General features: G+C 32.7%; 1 protein-coding gene across 1 annotated transcript; it reads left to right on the top strand.

Moving 5' to 3' along the window:
- Window positions 1-11: 11 nt before the first annotated feature.
- LOC143065483 (1-deoxyxylulose-5-phosphate synthase YajO-like) lies at window positions 12-20,646 on the top strand. The gene is made up of 8 exons (XM_076239066.1): window positions 12-169; window positions 1,488-1,550; window positions 3,529-3,714; window positions 7,700-7,858; window positions 12,358-12,536; window positions 14,041-14,092; window positions 14,708-14,869; window positions 20,276-20,646. Exons 1-8 carry the CDS (start codon window positions 50-52, stop codon window positions 20,369-20,371), a joined length of 1,017 nt encoding a protein of 338 aa, XP_076095181.1. The 5' UTR covers window positions 12-49; the 3' UTR covers window positions 20,372-20,646.
- Window positions 20,647-20,907: the final 261 nt, after the last annotated feature.

The following is a 20,907-nucleotide window of genomic DNA, read 5'->3' as shown; positions in this document are numbered from 1 at the left end:
GCGAATTGTTCGTCTAGGGAACCAGAGCAACTTCATCCACAAGCAAAAAATGTCAGCTGCTAGAGTGTTACTCCCCGGTACCGATTTAAACGTATCTAGACTATGTTTAGGGTGTTGGCAGTTCAATGCGAATAAAGCAAACCCTTCATGGGATGCCCAACCAGAGGAGGTAGGATTCTAAGGACTGAAAATTAACGTGTAACTGAAAAATATTTATCTTAAAAATCCATTCTTATGATAAGGCTTATCTTAAATTTATATATCACAAGTTTTGACCCAATTTAAGAAGGAGTCACACTTGACCCAGTTTTGTACATTAGCTTTTACTGTCCATCTGTACAGTTGCTGGTTAATGTCTTGTGTTGTAGTCTCTGGTGCAGTGCACTATCTGTTCATAACTAGCTGATAGTGATAACATAAGCTATTTTTAAAACATGTGTAATGGTGGTCACTTTGTTTACTTGTTTATTCCATTTATTTTGGGAAATTGTACGACGTCACTCACCGGGTTCGGTCTACACTTAGGATTTGAAATGAGCAGACGCTCATACTGTTTGGCTTTCAAATATGGAACTTTATAAGGAAAAGTAGACTAGCCACACGTATTGTAGTATATTTATTCATGTAATCATATGTTCAACCATAATGTATGTCTTTAAATAAACATTTTGTTTATATTTACGTGTTGTACGTAGTTTGTCCAATATCCCAGAACTTGGGTAGACAACGGGAAAACGAAGCCAGTGGAAACTTCCACTCTCGTTACACATGATTAAAGTGAAAGCAATTTAAGCTTCATAAAAAGTTGTCAATTGAAACAAAGCAACACTTTATTTTTTCATCTCCAAAAAATTAATAAAACAGGTTAAAAATAGAACTAGACAAGGTTTCAGAGAAACAAGTAATATTTTTTGCATTGCCACTAGGCTATAAGGATCTCTAAGGTCTTTCAAGTCAATGATGATTATTTTAAATGGCGCTATGTTTAGTGAATGTTATTTCCTATTTTTGAGAAACTTGATAATGCATGACTTTTTCTGAAGCTAAAACATAAAATTAAAAACGAAAACTGGACATGATTAGATGATTAGATAGGCCACAACTTGAAATTAGGAATATTTTTTTTTTTTATGATTTAGAAGCCTGTTTGGTTCAAAGTTTCTTCTACATTTCCTGAAGATGAAGTGTAATCTCTGTGTGGCCAAATATTAGAAAAGTTTATGCCACTTGACATTAAGCAACTTATAATCAATTAATCAATCATTCAATCAAACAATTTCATCTGCTTTATGCTGTTTAAATGGTTATATTCTACTTTAGAAATAAAAAAGAAATGTGTCACAGTCAAATGATTGACACACACCGTATCAGTTATACAGAGAATTTAAAGGGGTTGAGGAAAGGGATATTTCTGTTGAAAAGCAGAGAAACGCTATTTTATTAAGTTAGCACTGCCATATTGAACAATTACTGCTATTTTTTGTCAGGTATCTAAAGCTATTGTGGATAAATGTTTTGAAGTCGGAGTTAACTTCTTCGACACAGCTGAGGTAGGTTATGATTATTTTAACTTGAGAAAATATCGTGGGTATGTCTAAACTTATTTTGTTATCTTTTGAGTAAAAGATAGAGAAAATATCATAGGTATGTCTAAACTTCTAACGTTATCTTTTGAGTAAAAGATAGAGAAAATATCATAGGTATGTCTATACTTCTAACATTATCTTGTGAGTAAAAGATATGCAGAGAGAAACATGGATATGTTTGATAGAAAAATATAATGTTCCCCTAATTAGATATAAGACGATGTGGTATGAGTGTCAATGAGACAATTCTCTCCATCCAAGTCACAATTTGTATTTAAGTAAACCATTATCATGATTAACAAGCAGGGGTTGATCATGTAATACTATTTATATCAATATATATTTTTGTTTATTTGTTTTTTTACAAAAAGGGACAGGAGGATTTTAGCGAAGGGAATATTCTTTATGTTACTATTCATATATTCCAATGGCTAGGTCATACATGAATTTACTAAGGATTAAAAATTACATCATTGTGAAACAGTTTAAATATTTAGTTACATTGTAACACAGCCAGTCATCTTGGAACAAAAGTATTATTCATTTTAATGTAAATGCATATTATATGTATTTTGGTGTAAAAAGCTTTGATACACATAACAGGGAGTCTCATTGGGGGATTCCGATCCCGGATCCCCCTTATTGTTTTGTCAGATTCCCGTATCCCGCTTACACTATCTACGTAAAAAATTCTCATTTTTTTGTTATTTCCCAAGTCCCGCTAGACCTCATTTCCCGTTTTCACGACACAATAATTTGACTTTCACGTGTCACCCTTACAAAAAAATCGTCAATCCTGCGTCACGCTTAGACCCCAATGAGACCCACATAACAGAATTGTTATAAAATTACAACAAAGTACATCTTATTTATCAAATACTTCAGTAGTTCTTTATGATTGATTTCGATTGAGCAGGTGAGTGAACTATGGCATCGGGAATTGCACAACATCTTTTCCACCTATGCATTTACAAGAAAAAAAACCATGGACAACCTGTTTTTTTACGTAGCAAAAGTTGAAGCATAAGAACCGATGCTGTAAATTAACATGTGTCTTTAAGACCTTCAATTTAACTATAAGACATAAATAACCTGTTAAAATTCACACTGGTTTGGACACGATCACACTGAGGAATATGTATAAAGGCATTAACCCGAAACAAGTTGTGATTATAACTGAGTTATTGTTCTGGAGTTGTTTTCTTGGTAAGGTATAAGTCTTGGGTCTATTGTTTATTGTACTCAATTTAACAATAAGCCCATTATGCTTGTCCTTGACATATGATTCTTCTTTCATGTACAAACTGTATCCCTGTTTAAAACCTGTTTGACAAATTTTATCTTCTGATCAACAATTCCGACCATTTTTACACAATTTCATCAACTGAGTAGTTGACTAGAAGAGTGTAAATAATAATATCTCATATAAATAGCTTTGGAAACTTATTAGAGCAATTGACTCCAAACTGATTAGCCATTGCAAAGTGTTGAAGAAGAGATAAATGTGAAAGTCTAGAGATGAAATTCCAGATGTTATCATTCACTCACGTGCTCAAATGAATGATAAATAACTTTATACCTTTATTTAAATTTTGTACATCAGATGTCACTTTTAAATAACAATTCTATGGTGGTGTGTATCTGCTTTTTCCACAAAAATCAATATTATAAATTGTTGTACAATTTAACAATTTATAAGTGAATTTTCGTCAAATATTATACCAATTGTAATTTGTACAGGCACTTTTTTGTACAAATTATAATTTGTACAATTTTTTTGTACAAATTATAATTTGTACAAAATGATAACTTGTACACAACATATATAAAGAACTTTTTTATGTGTAGGGATATATGTTATGTTACATGTATATAAAGAACTTTTTTATGTATAGGGATATATGTTATGTTACATGTATATAAAGAACTTTTTTATGTGTAGGGATATGGTGGATCAGAGGAAGTCCTTGGGAAATGTTTAAAGGGGCGGAGACAGAATGCTGTTATTGCTTCAAAGTTTGGATTCAGACAAGGAGTTGATACACCGTCGTATAGTGCAGAGCAGATAGATGAAGCAATCACAAAATGTCTGCGTAAACTAGAAACAGACTACCTAGATTTATTACAGGTATTTTAATATAGAAACAGACTGCTTTGATATAATTCAGTTAATATCCATGTTCACAAGACACAGGTTAAATCTTGCACATTCTGTTTGTGCTTGTCCTATTAAGTCAGATGTCTGTTATTAAATAGGTTTTGGGTAAAGATTACATAAAATGCAATCAAAAGTCTATAGAAATGACTTTATATCTTAAGTCTTCCAAGGTTTATCAATACCTTTGATATACACACAATACAGTGCCTAACATTCTAATACATGTACTATATATCTGCAGTAATTTAAACTGATATCTGTTATAAAAATATCAATGATGTCATTGTTAAAGTCATCTTTAAAAATTGGAATTATCTTCCTTTGTCCAGAATTCTAGATGAATCAACTTAAAGCTTTATACAATGTAATACTTAAGTTTACTTCCCACTGATAAAGTAAAGCCATCTTTACCCGTCAGTGCTTACAAGCACTTTGATTGTTGGTTGCTGTCTATCATATATATTTTTTTGAAAATGACGCTATCAGCGGCATGTTTCCGATACCATTGACCAGATTTGTCCTGTCCATATTTTTTTTATTATTAATGGTATTTGGAGCTATCCGTTTGCTATATTTTTCATATTTATTCGAGCTTTCACTTGTATGCACATATCTTACAATCGTAAACAATTGGTATGTATACATAGATCCGTTTTGTTATGGTGTTGGACTTTTTACACTCCAATGATCAGCAATCTCTAGACAAAAAAGTTCTCCTAAATAATGTCAGCCTTTCTTACCATTTCAACTTAATAACAACCTTTAAAAAAATATTAATCGGAATCATCTTGATATACATTGGATAGATACTGGTCTTTCTCCAGATTTACGAAGTTCTTAATAATCAGAAATTAGTAATACGGTTATACCCAAGCGGTGCATATGAATCGTCTGATGACACATGCTCTCCGGTCCTTCTTATTACCAAAAAGATCGAAGTGTGCCAACACGATGTTAAGGAGGCTTGCGGGAACAAAAAAATCAGCCAAAAATTAAACATTTGTTTTTTCATTACAAATTTCATTTATTACACTATTAGTTATTACTTTATAATATGGTACAAAAATCACCCAGACAAATCGATTTAGTTTGGTTACAGATGACTTTAAAAATGTTTATATCATTGAAAAAGCTCTAAATTATCTCCCTTTGGTGCAAAAATGTAATTTTTTGAAGTTTAAATTGAAATATCTTTTTTAACTAATCAGTGACTTATATGTTTTATTATTGTTTTCAAACAAGCTGTACATTAACTAAATAATTGTAAAATTTAAGCGATTTCTGTAATTTAGTTCTGTTTTTTATTTCGATATTACCAATATTTCTCCTATTAGTTCAACAGAAAAAAAGGACATTGTACACATTGATTTGACGATATTTTCTGCATTACTTGTCAATCTAAACTTCAAATATGTTTAAATTTCAAATAACAGAGAAAGGACATTATATTTCTTTCTTGTCCGGTTGGGCTAGCGATAATTAAAATTTACTAGTCCGAGCTGAACATTACTAGTCTAGGGCATCAGACTAGTGGTTAACGTCACAGACTGGGACTCAATCTTTGTTTACAAAGTTGCAGAGTCTGTAACTGTATCTGTATGACATGTGAATAAATTGTCGATAGCAATACTGGCTTTAATACAACAGTTTTGAGAGAGCACCGCCGATTTATTGGCGGGATGTGAGAACAGATTTGAGGCTCTCTACGCTTGATGTGTGCACAAAAGTGTTGTCTAGCTGTTTCCACGCGATCACTGTTTTATAAAGAATGAGTTTGAATATTGTATGGTGTTTTACTTGGTGGAGTGTCAATACACTCACAGTTAGAGTTATTCTTCACTTGCTTTTCCACAATAATTGTTGCGTGGTATTCTTTGAATTTCTCGGCAGTTATGGTTCTCTTCGAACTTTCTTTTTGAGGAATTCGTCTGGTTCAATAGCGGGAATCAGCCCCTCAACTACATTTTACATAAACATTAACTTTGGCATCAACGCCTTGTTCGTCCTTGTCTGGAGATCTTGTTGTAGTTCAAGTTTGGCAAGCATTTTGAAGACGTATCCATCCTCTCTTGACTTGTAATCTCTGGTGTTGAATTTTGCCGCTTGACGTGTATCCTTTCAAGCTTGTTTATTTTTGTTTACGGGCAGGGGTCCCATACTATGGCTCCATATTAAATTATAAGATCCATTCCTAAAGGTCTAGTTCATTGTTCTAATCTGACACAAATTTCAATAAGTTGAATATATGGTGACCCACTATAACAGCATAATCGCTTGAAATTGTGTTTAATACCATGATGGTTCAATGGCATAAACTTGAATGGAGACAGAAATTTGACATGAAAGATTGTGGGTTAGTGCAAAATCAAAAAAACTAGCTTACTATGATATATGGTTAAAGAATGAATATCAATTATATGGGTCAAGGGCAGAGTTGTTATAAAATATCAATATGGCAGAGAAGTGGTTTCAAGTTTCATATAAAGCGACCTGACTGACATGAAATAAAAAATCAAAGGAGTATCCCCATTTGTCTAATCTTCAAGGTGAAATAAAACTAGTATAACAATATTATGCTATTGTGTACAGAAATAGAATTTGCTTCAAGTAACAGAAATAACTATGTCACTAGTAACTTATTTAATGAGTATGTGGTGTATTAGTCCGATAACATATGACCTCGGTGGCATTATTTACTATTTCTAATTACTATTTTGATAAAAAAAAATTACTATCAATGTGCCACACTTCGCATTAAATTAAAAAAAAAAATGAAAATATCAGTATAAAAACGTAAAAAATTTAATAAGAATGCGAAGTCATATGTTATAGGACTAGTGGGGTATAAGAGCATGTTACAACAGGCTCTTCATAATCATTTGGGTTGAAAAGGATACTTATAGTCTGTATTCTTGATTTAGAAAAATGTAATTGCAAGAAAAAAATCACATTACTAAGAATACTTAAGATCCAGTAGTAATTGGATACTGTAGATCATTCAAGTAGTTTTGACTCTTGACCTATTCATTTGTACAAAAAAAAAACCAGTCAGTTGTCATCTTTACTTCACACACACACATATACAAATATCAATTATATGCTTACGAGACATGTTGCAATGTTGAACTAATTACAGTATGTGAAAATCAAGACTTGCATAAAAAATATCCCAACATTAGAGACAGTGGCATCATTTTCCTCAGAGCTATCAGCTCTTTGATTATGACCCTGCCATTTCCACACTTTTACTTTACTTTGCCTCAACAAAATGTTCTAAAACTTAAACACAATACTTAGTACATCTAAACACAGATCAAGTCTAATAAATTTTGGTGGCGTCACTTTACCATACTTAAGTTATGTCCCTTTATAAATTGAAAGTTGCTGAATTTGAAATTTCTACACTTTTCTCTACTTTTCAACAACAAAATGTCCTAAAACTTATACACACTATAAAAATTAGGAGACGTATTACTGTTACCATAGTTCAAATGAAGTGGAAGCAAGCAATTACCTATTACCACCAAACAGAGATCAATTCAAATTAGGTTGGCCTCACTTTTACTGTTATCTAGTTATCTCCCTTTTAAAACTTAATTTGCTATTTCTGCACTCAAACTTTACTTTACTACAAACAAATGATATTTTTTTTTAATTAACTAATCAAAGTGCATGTTTAACGGCAATCAATTACAGTTTAAATATTACTACAATATAAAATGCTTATAACGACCAAACACAGACTCATGGTGACAGATCAAATTTGAATAAGGGTGGCATTATTTTTACTGTTATAGAGTTATGTCCCCTTAAAATTCTGTCAATTCGGACAAACTATGTACATTTGTTAAGTTAAGCAGTTAAGATATTTATGAATAGTAGATACATTTTATTGAAAGGGAAGTGTCCATTGTATAAAAATTCCTATTTCACCATTAAAATATTTGATATTCAGGTTCATTTTCCCAGTTTTATGTCTGACCCTGCAGCTGGTGTTAAGGAGTTGGAGAGACAGAAGTCTTTAGGAAGGATTCGTTATTACGGAGTATCAAACTATGGCCCTAAGAATATGAAGCAATTACTGGAGGCTGGTGGAAAACCTGTCACTAACCAGGTAAGAGAAATGTTTAAATTAAACTCAAAGAACTCATACCGTAATCAGCCTTGTAAAGTTCACACTGGTACATTGTACTAACCCCCTTCTTGCCACAAGTATTCAAGTATTCAAGTAAAAAAAAATAAACAGCTAGATAACATCTTATGAAACTATATTTCAAATTGTGTGAAATTTTTGCGGTATATTCGTGGAAAACCTGTTTTCCATCATCAAATAGAAGTTAAAAATGCTTTGTTAATAAAGATTTAAGAACACGTCACAAGTATTAAAATAAGTTAAAATCACAGAAAAAAAATAAACTTTGAAACATGTGCACTTTTAAACTGGAATTACAAATAGTCTGGCGGCTTTGTAAAAAATTGTGCACATCCTGATACAAGCATGAAATTTGGCATAGACCTTCCTCAACTATTACTCTTTTATTTCAGATAGGGAGGCATTTGAAAAAAATGTCTCACTTCCGGTAAAATCCAAAATGGCGGAAGTTATACTTAAATCAGCCCAATATCGAAGGCTAGCGTGTAAAAATGTCCTATTATCATGCTACTATCATAATATTTGGTACAGACCTTTGTGTTTTACTACTTTTGGATAAATTAAATAGATTAGATGTCTTCAGAAACCCCACTTCCGGTTAAAATCCAATGTGGCGGACATTGTACTTAAATAAGGTTATTTTTTAGGGAGGGTAATTGAAATGTGTTTTAACGTATTGCTACTATAATTACATTGTATATGAACCTTTCTTTGGTGCTTCTGATGGAGACAATGTATAAGACATATGTCTTAAAAACCCATACTTCCGGAAGTATCCAAAATGGCGGACAGAGAAATATCAATTTTTTATTCAAATTTTCAACTTTCTTCAAAATGTAAAGAAAATGATTTTATTTTGTGCTGGTCATTAAACTTTTGGCTTTAAGTTATCCCCAAAACCACTTATTCTAGCATGTTGTAAATGCTAAGATATAAAGTTGACACTTCCGGTAAAAATATGACGTAAATTTTAAAGATGAGTCCTCAATCTATTTCTTCGATGTAGAGTTTTGGATAGATTGATTTAAACAAAATAAAATCACTATAGTACTAAAAAATATTTAAAACTACTTCTATTTGGCCAAGAATACATGCTTATTCACAATCACCACCACATGCACACAAGGCAGTGCACGGGAGACCCGATTTTACACATTAAAAATAACTGCGGCATCCTTTCTTACATCCATAATGTACAAGCTTCTGAAAAAATGATGAGGTCTCAGAAAGAGTTTTTTTTTAAAGGGACCCTCTTTGTCCCTTCGCAATCCATTAGTGACAAGACTAGGTAGCATAAGAGTCAATCCAAAGCTCGTCTCACTAAACACCTGCATTAGTATATTACACGTTTTACATGCTTGAAAAGACTAGAACAATTCGTGGGAATAGCCTCACTTAAAATGAGATTTCCCTTTTGTGCAAAAATTGACTTTCTTGGTTCGTTAATCATGTTAGATCTGATAAGTTTGTACAGTACAACCCCGGTGATTTAGGCTGATCAATCATCATTCTTTATGTTAAAGTCACATCTTCAAATACCATTAATGTCTCCCACGCAGTCTTTTTTTTCCTTTTCAAACAAAGAGAGAACAGTATCACAACCCGTCATAAGGTATTGGTCAGAAATAAAAGTGTGTGATCACTCATTGCCTAGTGCATTTGAAAGGCCATTGATAGATATTTATCCAAAGATTTTTGCCTCCCCAAATACAATCAATAGTTCGTCTGCCCCTTTGTTACGGAATAGCGAAATACTGGTAGTTTTAAAGCTGCTAAAAGAAGCAAGGGCAACATTTAGGGGAAAGGGAATACACAGACGAACCCAAGATTAAAAACATCCTCAAAGATGGGAAAGTTTTCTGAGAGATGACGACAGTAAGAAAGAACTTTTAAGTTTTCATTCACAGGAGCTTGCTCAATACAATTTTGAGTACAAGGTAGTTGAAGCAACAAATGCTCAGGATGTTTAGTGTTATCCACCACTTGATGATGTTTCAAGTTTAGCACCATGTTTACACGAAAAGACTGACACTAGAATCAAGATAGATGTGTCTGATGCAGTGAAACATAGACTTAACTGAGTCATGACTCAAACAGTCGATACTGATGTCATTGCTGTTTCGCTATTCCGTGACATAGGGCAGACAAACTTTGGTTTGCATTTAGAAGGGGAAAAGTATAAGATATATATCAATCAATGACCTTTCAAATGCACTAGGCATTAAAAGATAACACGTTCGCTGGAAAAGGAACTGCGTTGGTGACATTAATGGAGTTTGAAGATGTGACTATAGCATTTAGAATGATGATTGACCAGCCAACATCACCATATGGATTTGATGTTTAATGTCATTGAAAACGATACGTGGTTTTGTTGGAAGATAAAAAAAAAAAAAAAACAGATTAGGTTAACAAGGCAAGAAAATATGTGTTTTTGCAGAATTTATTAAGATGTGAGAAACAAAACCACAGTCTTTGTAAATGTTGGAAATCAGCTCTCCGATAGTGAATTGCGGCCTACTGAGTATGCTGATTGGGTATTATGTCCTTACCTAAATAAAATACCTTGAAACTGAAATACAAGTGGATGAAGTCTTGGATGCGTATGGTAGTTATAGCAACAAATGGTCAGGATATTCTATCTTATCCACCACGTAATGTATTTCAAGTTCAGCACCAAGTTCACATTTAGAGGCAGACACTAAAATCATGGTGCATGTGTCTGATGCAGTGAAACACGCACTTAAACGAGTCATGATTCGAACAGTCGTTAATGATGATGTTGTCAATACTGTTTCGCTATTCCGTGACATAGGGGTAGACGTTGTGTTTGGGAGGGCAAAAGACTTTGGATTAATATCTATCAATGGCCTTTCAAATGCACTAGGCAATGAGTGATCTGGGTGATCTGAAACACTTATTGTTATCCATGTCTTTATCTGTTGTGATATGGTTCTCTCTTTGCTTGAAAGGGGGGAAAAGACTATGTGGGAGACATTGATTGCATTTGAAGATGTGACTTTAACAAAAAGAATGATGATTAATCAGACTAAATCGCCGGGGTTTTACTGTAAGATCGCACAAACTTAGCAGATGGGTATAACATGGTTAACGAAGCAAGAAAATAACTATTTGCGCAACAGGGACGGCTTTTCGAGGCTATTCCCTCAACTTGGTCTAGTCTTTTCCAGCATGTAAATAATGCAATATACTAAGGCAGGTGTTTAGGGAGACGAGCTTGGGATTGGCTCTTATGCTACCCACTCCAGGCGGGGACAAAGAGGATAACTTTTGAAAAACTCTTTTTGAGGCCTCATCATTTTGTCAAAAGCTTATACATTGTGGATGTAAGAAAGGATTCCGCGGTCATTTTTAATGTGGAAAATCGGGTATCCCGTGCATTGCGATGTGTGCATGTCATGGTGACTGTGAATAAACATGTATTCTTGGCCAAATAGTAATAATTTTAAATAATTTTTAGTACTATAGTGATTTTATTTTGTTTAAATCAATCTATCCAAAACTCTAAATCGAAGAAATAGATTGAGGACTCATCTTTGAAATTTACGTCATATTTTTAACTGGAAGTGTCAACTTTATATCTAAATATTTACAACATGCTAGAATAAGTGGTTTTGAGGATAACTTTAAGCCAAAAGTTTAATGACCAGCACAAAATAAAATCATTCTTTACATATTGAAAAAAATGAAAATTTGAATAAAAAATTGATATTTCTCTGTCCGCCATTTTGGATATACCCGGAAGAAAGGGTTTTTCAGACATATGTCTTATGCATTGTATCCATCAGAAACACCAAAGAAAGGTTCATACACAATGTAATGATAGTAGCAATACGTTAAAACACATTTCAGTTACCCTCCCTAAAAAATAAGCTTATTTAAGTACAATGTCAGCCATATTGGATTTTAACCGAAAGTGGGGTTTCTGAAGACATCTAATCTATTTAATTTATCCAAAAGTAGTAAAAAACAAAGGTCTGTACCAAATATTATGATAGTAGCATGATAATAACACATTTTTACACGCTAGCCTTCGTTTTGGGCTGATTTAAGTATGACGTCCGCCATTTTGGATTTTACCGGAAGTGAGACATTTTTTTCAAATGCCTCCCTATCTGAAATAAAAGAGTAATAGTTGAGGAAGGTCTATGCCAAATTTCATGCTTGTAACAGGATGTGCACAATTCGTCTGAAATATGCTTGTAGCCGCCGGACTAAAATGACATGTGTAAATAAAAATGAATATGTTGAAAGTGTACAGAAAATTTGTACTTTTCTTGCATATGTTCTTTAAGAATAAGTTATAAAATACTTACTTTCCAGTGTACGTTTGTTTACATTCTTTTATGACCGGTTGGATAAGGACAAATTAAGATATTCTAAAGCTTTGCCTAAACTCGTGTATAATTGATACTAAATATTAGCATGTCTACTAACAGATGGGTTACAACTTGTTATGGAGATCAGCTGAATTTGAGGTGTTACCAATCTGTAAAGAGAATGGTGTTGGTATTCTGGCATACTCACCCTTACAACAAGGATTACTATCGGGAAGATTTGCTAAACCTGAAGATGTTCCTGTAGGCAGGAAGAGAGGAAAACTATTCTCAAAAGAAAGGTCAGCATTAAGTCACACATAGGATTTTGTCACCTAGATTTTATTAGTATTCTATGGGTCTTTTTAATTTACATTTGAATATAGAATAGTATTTAAAGATTTCAAATAAAAAAAAATCAATGATTGCCCCAACAACACTTTAGTTCACCAGTGTTCATAGTGTATAATATTTATCAGTGCTGTCTTGTTGCAAGGTGAATTTTCTGTACATGAATTCTTCATTTAGTTATTATTTTTATAGCATAATACCTTATGTTACTTAACATCTAATCTTTCCAATACTAGTTGTGCTATCTGATAATTTTATTGAAATGTATTTTTATGCCCCATTTAGGGGCATTATGTTTTCTGGTCTGTGCGTCCGTTCGTCCGTCTGTTCGTTCGTCCGTTCGTCCGTCTGTCCCGCTTCAGGTTAAAGTTTTTGGTCGAGGTAGTTTTTGATGAAGTTGAAGTCCAATCAACTTGAAACTTAGTACACATGTTCCTTATGATATGATCTTTCTAATTTAAATGCCAAATTAGAGTTTTGACCCCAATTTTACGGTTCACTGATAGAAAATGATAGTGCAAATTTCAGGTTAAAGTTTTTGGCTTCAGGTTAAAGTTTTTGGTCAAGGTAGTTTTTGATGAAGTTGAAGTCCAATCAACTTGAAACTTAGTATACATGTGCCCTATGATATGATCTTTCTAATTTAAATGCCAAATTAGAGTTTTGACCCCAATTTTACGGTTCACTGAACATAGAAAATGATAGTGCAAATTTCAGGTTAAAGTTTTTGGCTTCAGGTTAAAGTTTTTGGTCAAGGTAGTTTTTGATGAAGTTGAAGTCCAATCAACTTGAAACTTAGTATACATGTGCCCTATGATATGATCTTTCTAATTTAAATGCCAAATTAGAGTTTTGACCCCAATTTTACGGTTCACTGAACATAGAAAATGATAGTGCAAATTTCAGGTTAAAGTTTTTGGTCAAGGTAGTTTTTGATGAAGTTGAAGTCCAATCAACTTGAAACTTAGTATACATGTGCCCTATGATATGATCTTTCTAATTTAAATGCCAAATTAGAGTTTTGACCCCCAATTTTACGGTTCACTGAACATAGAAAATGATAGTGCAAATTTCAGGTTAAAGTTTTTGGTCAAGGTAGTTTTTGATGAAGTTGAAGTCCAATCAACTTGAAACTTAGTATACATGTGCCCTATGATATGATCTTTCTAATTTAAATGCCAAATTAGAGTTTTGACCCCAATTTTACGGTTCACTGAACATAGAAAATGATAGTGCAAATTTCAGGTTAAAGTTTTTGGTCAAGGTAGTTTTTGATAAAGTAGAAGTCCAATCAACTTGAAACTTAGTATACATGTTTCCTTTGATAAGATCATTCTAATTTTAATGCCAAATTAGAGAATTTATTCCAATTTCACAGTCCTTTAAACATAGAAAATGATAGTGTGAGTGGGGCATCCGTGTACTGTGGACACATTCTTGTTTCATCTGTTACAGTTGTGATATATCTAGACATGGTCAACCAGGAGCAGAAAAGGAAGTGTTTGAGGTAATAATTTAAAATGTCTAATTCTTAATGGAGAACATCTAGTATAGAGAAGACTATGCCATGAGGAAACACAACACTTTATTCAAACCTGATTCCAATCCAGCATATTTGTTTTAGACATAAATGTGATTCCTTTCCAAAAAAAGGTTGTAAGCTTTGCTTCAAACTTTATACAGTTCTGAAATAGATGAATTTTTATTTTTCTAATTTGAAAGCTGACCAATTAAAATGTAACAATCCAATTGATACCAAAAGGAAAATCAAACTCATATACAAAAACAAACTGATAACACCATGGGGCAAAAAAAGAACATATTTTGAAGAGCAAATGAACACATGGCCATATTTAGAACTACACACAAATAAGTAGCACAAGTCTACCATTACAAAACTATGTCCATCCTTTATATGTGCCCTGTCTTCAATATTAAGTTTTAATCTTGTTTCAGGCTGTAGTCTGCTCTATGGTTGGGTTGTTGTTGCTTTGACACATTCCCCATTTCCTTTCTCAATTTTATTTAGATAAGATAAGAGATATATGTATGAGAGCCAATGTGACCAAGGCCAAAGCATCTTTTTCATAGATATTAATGTCCAGTATAAATCTTGTTTCAGGCTTTAGATAAGATAAGAGATATATGTAAGAGAGCCAATGTGACCATGGCCAAAGCATCTTTAGCCTGGTTGGTACAACAGGAAAATGTACAGTCATATATAGTGGGAGCTAGCTCACCAGAACAGATTGTAGATAATACAGAAATACCTACATTATCTGATGTAAGTTTCATATACATGTAATATATAGACATTTATTGATTTAAAGACAGGTTGGTGGAAGTCAACTTTTGAACTGTTAATCCAATGCTATTTAAAATTTTGAAATGTAGTTATTGATGAAAAATTAAGAGTTCAAGTTTCAAATTGATGTTGATGATTTTCACTTTTGCTGATCAGGAGTTATGGTCCTTGTTTGATTGGAACATGTCTCTTTATGTTGTTTCCATGCAATAACTATAAAAATGATAAACTAAATGCTTTTCATTAACTCAATAACTCAAAAACACTGTAGCCAAGCTTTGATGAATTGTTTATATCTATTGAAGTAAGCTCCCTATCGATTTTCATAAATTTCGGATGTTACATTTCCAAGTTATGGTTTTTAGCTCACCTGGCCCGAAGGGCCGAGTGAGCTTTTATCATCACTTGGCGTCCAGCATCTGTCGTCATCGTCCGTCATCATTAACTTTTACAAAAATCTTCTCCTCTGAAACTACTGGGCCAAATTTTACCAAACTTGGCCACAATCATTATTTGGGTATCTAGTTTAAAAAATGTGTGGCGTGACCCAGCGAACCAACCAAGATGGCCGCCATGGCTAAAAATAGAACATAGGGGTAAAATGTAGATTTTGGCTTATAACTCTGAAACCAAAGCATTTAGAGCAAATCTGACATGGGGTTTGATTGTTTATCAGTTCAACTTATATCTGCCCTGAGATTATCAGACGAATCGGCCAACCGGTTGTTGGGTTGCTGCCCCTGAATTGGCAATTTTAAGGAAATTTTGCCGTTTTTTGACTATTATCTTGAATATTATTATAAATAGAGATAAACTGTAAACAGCAATAATGTTCAGCAAAGTAAGATCTACAAATAAGTCAACATGACCAAAATGGTCAGTTGACCCTTAAGGAGTTATTGCCCTTTAAAACTTATAGTCATTTTTTACCAATTTTTTGTAAATTTTTGTAATCTTTGTAAATTTTAACTAACTATTTTCCTCTGTAACTAATGGGCCAGCCAAGTTCGTTATAAATAGAGATTATTGTAAGAAGCAAGAATGGTCAGTAAAGTAAGATCTACAAACATATTAACATCACCAAAACACAATTTTGTCATTAATCCATCTGTGTCCTTTGTTTCATATGCACATAGACCAAGGTGAGCGACGCAAGCTCTTAAGAGCCTCTAGTTTTTCTTTGAGATGGTGGATTTTCAAGTTTTCTGACAATAACTCAAAAATGCTTTGAGCAGTGTTCTTGAAATTTTGGTATATCTATTGACATTGCCTTTTGATTTTATAAATTTTGGATTTTATGTTTCTGAGCTATTGGGTTTTTGTCGAGCCTTTGACTTTAGTTGAAAAAGTTAGACATAGTTATCCTACATTCCGTCGGCATTGTCATCAGCGTCTACAAAAATTCACTCTGTGGTTAAAGTTTTTGAAATTTTAATAACTTTCTTAAACTATCCTGGATTTGTACCAAACTTGGACAGAAGCTTGTTTATGATTGTAAGATAGTATCCAGAAGTAAATTATGTAAATATAAAATTCCATTTTTTCCGTTTTTATATTACCGCAAAAATTGAAAATTTTTTGGTCGTATATTGGTATGATGTTGGCGTCGTCGTCGTCCGAATACTTTTAGTTTTCGCACTCTAACTTTAGTAAATGTGAATAGAAATCTATGAAATTTTAACACAAGGTTTATTACCACAAAAGGAAGGTTGTGATTGATTTTGGAAGTTTTGGTCCCAACATTATAGGAATTAGGGGCCAAAAAGGGCCCAAATAAGCATTTCTTAGTTTTCGCACTATAACTTTAGTTTAAGTAAATAGAAATCTATGAAATTTTGACACAAGGTTTATGACCACAAAAGGACGGTTGGAATGAATTTTGGGAGTTTTGGTTTTAAACAGTTTAGGAATTAGCGGCCAAAAAAGGGCCCAAATAAGCATTATTCTTGGTTTTCGCACAATAACTTTAGTATAAGTAAATAGAAATCAATGAAATTTAAACACAAGGTTTATGACCACAAAAGGAAGGTTGGGATTGATTTTGGGAGTTGAGGTCGAGCCTTTGACTTTAGTTGAAAAAGTTAGACATAGTTATCCTACATTCCGTCGGCATTGTCATCAGCGTCTACAAAAATTCACTCTGTGGTTAAAGTTTTTGAAATTTTAATAACTTTCTTAAACTATCCTGGATTTGTACCAAACTTGGACAGAAGCTTGTTTATGATTGTAAGATAGTATCCAGAAGTAAATTATGTAAATATAAAATTCCATTTTTTCCGTTTTTATATTACCGCAAAAATTGAAAATTTTTTGGTCGTATATTGGTATGATGTTGGCGTCGTCGTCGTCCGAATACTTTTAGTTTTCGCACTCTAACTTTAGTAAATGTGAATAGAAATCTATGAAATTTTAACACAAGGTTTATTACCACAAAAGGAAGGTTGGGATTGATTTTGGAAGTTTTGGTCCCAACATTATAGGAATTAGGGGCCAAAAAGGGCCCAAATAAGCATTTCTTAGTTTTCGCACTATAACTTTAGTTTAAGTAAATAGAAATCTATGAAATTTTGACACAAGGTTTATGACCACAAAAGGACGGTTGGAATGAATTTTGGGAGTTTTGGTTTTAAACAGTTTAGGAATTAGCGGCCAAAAAAGGGCCCAAATAAGCATTATTCTTGGTTTTCGCACAATAACTTTAGTATAAGTAAATAGAAATCAATGAAATTTAAACACAAGGTTTATGACCACAAAAGGAAGGTTGGGATTGATTTTGGGAGTTGAGGTCGAGCCTTTGACTTTAGTTGAAAAAGTTAGACATAGTTATCCTACATTCCGTCGGCATTGTCATCAGCGTCTACAAAAATTCACTCTGTGGTTAAAGTTTTTGAAATTTTAATAACTTTCTTAAACTATCCTGGATTTGTACCAAACTTGGACAGAAGCTTGTTTATGATTGTAAGATAGTATCCAGAAGTAAATTATGTAAATATAAAATTCCATTTTTTCCGTTTTTATATTACCGCAAAAATTGAAAATTTTTTGGTCGTATATTGGTATGATGTTGGCGTCGTCGTCGTCCGAATACTTTTAGTTTTCGCACTCTAACTTTAGGAAATGTGAATAGAAATCTATGAAATTTTAACACAAGGTTTATTACCACAAAAGGAAGGTTGGGATTGATTTTGGAAGTTTTGGTCCCAACATTATAGGAATTAGGGGCCAAAAAGGGCCCAAATAAGCATTTCTTAGTTTTCGCACTATAACTTTAGTTTAAGTAAATAGAAATCTATGAAATTTTGACACAAGGTTTATGACCACAAAAGGACGGTTGGAATGAATTTTGGGAGTTTTGGTTTTAAACAGTTTAGGAATTAGCGGCCAAAAAAGGGCCCAAATAAGCATTATTCTTGGTTTTCGCACAATAACTTTAGTATAAGTAAATAGAAATCAATGAAATTTAAACACAAGGTTTATGACCACAAAAGGAAGGTTGGGATTGATTTTGGGAGTTGAGGTCCGAACAGTTTAGGAATTAGGGGTCAAAAAGGGGCCCAAATAAGCATTTTTCTTGGTTTTCGCACCATAACTTTAGTATAAGTAAATAGAAATCTATGAAATTTAAACACAAGGTTTATGACCATAAAAGAAAGGTTGGAATTGATTTTGGAAGTTTTGGTCCCAACAGTTTAGGAATAAGGGGCCCAAAGGGTCCAAAATTAAACTTTGTTTGATTTCATCAAAAATTGAATAATTGGGGTTCCTTGATATGCCGAATCTAACTGTGTATGTAAATTCTTAATTTTTGGTCCCGTTTTCAAATTGGTCTACATTAAAGTCCAAAGGGTCCAAAATTAAACTAAGTTTGATTTTAACAAAAATTGAATTCTTGGGCTTCTTTGATATGCTGAATCTAAACATGTACTTAGATTTTTGATTATGGGCCTAGTTTTCAAGTTGGTCCAAATCAAGATCCAAAATTATTATATTAAGTATTGTGCAATAGCAAGAAATTTCCAATTGGACAGTATTCAGCAATAGCAAGAAATCTTCAATTGCACAGTATTGTGCAATAGCAAGAAATTTTCAATTGCACAGTATTGTGCAATAACAAATATTTTCAATTGCACAGTATTGCGCAATAGCAAGAAATATCTAATTGCACAATATTGTGCAAGAGCAAGAAATTTTCATATTTTCAATTGGAGTTATCTTTCTTTGTCCAGAATAGTAGTTTAATCAACTTAAATCATTGCTTTATACAATATACAATGTATATTCACTTTTACTACCAACTGATAAATTAAAACAATCTTTACCATTCAGTGATAACAAGCACTTTTTTTACATTTTAATATGTATTTAAATGAGTAGTTATTGTTGCAAACTCCATTAGAAATTTGAATTGAGATCAGTTTTGGAATAAGGGAAAGGGGGATGTGAAAAAAAATTGGGGGGGGTTCAATTTTTTTCATTTTAGATTTCATAAATAAAAAGAAAATTTCTTCAAACATTTTTTTGAGAGGATTAATATTCAAAAGCATAGTGAATTGCTCAAAGGCAAAAAAAAATTAAGTTCATTAGACCACATTCATTATGTGTCAGAAACCTATGCTGTGTCAACTATTTAATCACAATCCAAATTTAGAGCTGAATCCAGCTTGAATGTTGTGTCCATACTTGCCCCAACCGTTCAGGGTTCAACCTCTGCAGTCGTATAAAGCTGCGCCCTGCGGAGCATTTAGTTTATTTTTAAATGGACTTAGATTTTCTGCCAGGAAACAACACATTCACTCTGTGGTTAAGTTTTTAAAATTTTTATAACTTTCTTATACTATTTTGGATTTGTACCAAACTTGGACAGATACTGTTTATGATCAAAAGCTAGTATCTAGAAGGAAATTTTGTTAAAATTGTTTACCTGTATATCTGTATTTTACTTATAAAAAGACATTCTTCCAGTTATTTACATACATTTATTAGATTCATAAACTATCCTGAATTTTTTCCAAACTTGGACAGAAGCTTCTTACAATCAAGAGGAATAATTTTATTGATTTTTTTCCCAGCCTGCCATTTACAGCAAAAGTAGGCGAGAAACTGTGTTCTGCAAAACCCTTACAAATTTTATTCCTGAAAAAGGTGATTATCTGGATTTAGTACAATATCTCAAAAGTTCTTTGAGAAGTTTTCATGTGACTGGTTTATATATATTATAAAAAACTCCATCTAGTATTTTTTTTTAAATTTCTGATTTGACATTGAGGAGTAACTGGATTTTTCAAAAAAGCGATGGGCCTATCATTGGCTCATGGCACAGCTCTTAAATCTTTATTACTTGTTTTCCTCATTAATTCACATATTGTTTCTTATTTTTATTTTTAGAGTGTTGTTAAAGAACTATGTGCTGCCACAGATCCAATCAAATTGAAGATAGGAAAAGTTTTGGATCAATGGGCACATCCTGATAGATGTGAATGAAAACTTAACAATCAAATGCATTGTGGAAATTCATCAATGATTCTTATATATTTTTATAGTAATTTTAATGAAATATTGCAATAGGACAACAACATTTACTCAGTAGCTTGTAGCTCATTGGTAACAATTTTGTTTTGATATTATTCATACTGTTTTTGTGAAACCTTTATAGGGTAACTTAATTAAAACATTTTTAATTACTTTGGGAGTAATTATATTTTATGATTCAATATTTAGAAAATAAGTTAAAGAATAAAAACTAATATATCCACAAATGAATTATGTTTGACTTATATCCATTGCATTGCTTTACAAAATAAAGAAACGGATTATTTATACTGTTTTCTGGTTTACAGTTATTAATCTATATTTTTTTGGTGCGAACACATTTGCAGATTTCCACAAATCCATGAATTTCTCAAATGGAGAATTTGAATAATAAGACTGCACTATGGTTTGTCTCTTGTACTCTGTCAATTATATTTGGTATTACTGTTATCAAGCAGCAACAAAGGCAGTGACAGTTGGATGCAAAT

The sequence above is a fragment of the Mytilus galloprovincialis genome, chromosome 2 (genome assembly GCF_965363235.1).
Source record: "Mytilus galloprovincialis chromosome 2, xbMytGall1.hap1.1, whole genome shotgun sequence".
Taxonomy (NCBI): Eukaryota; Metazoa; Mollusca; class Bivalvia; order Mytilida; family Mytilidae; genus Mytilus; species Mytilus galloprovincialis.
Note: the sequence above shows the minus strand (reverse complement) of the source record. Positions and strands in the feature narration are given on the sequence as shown.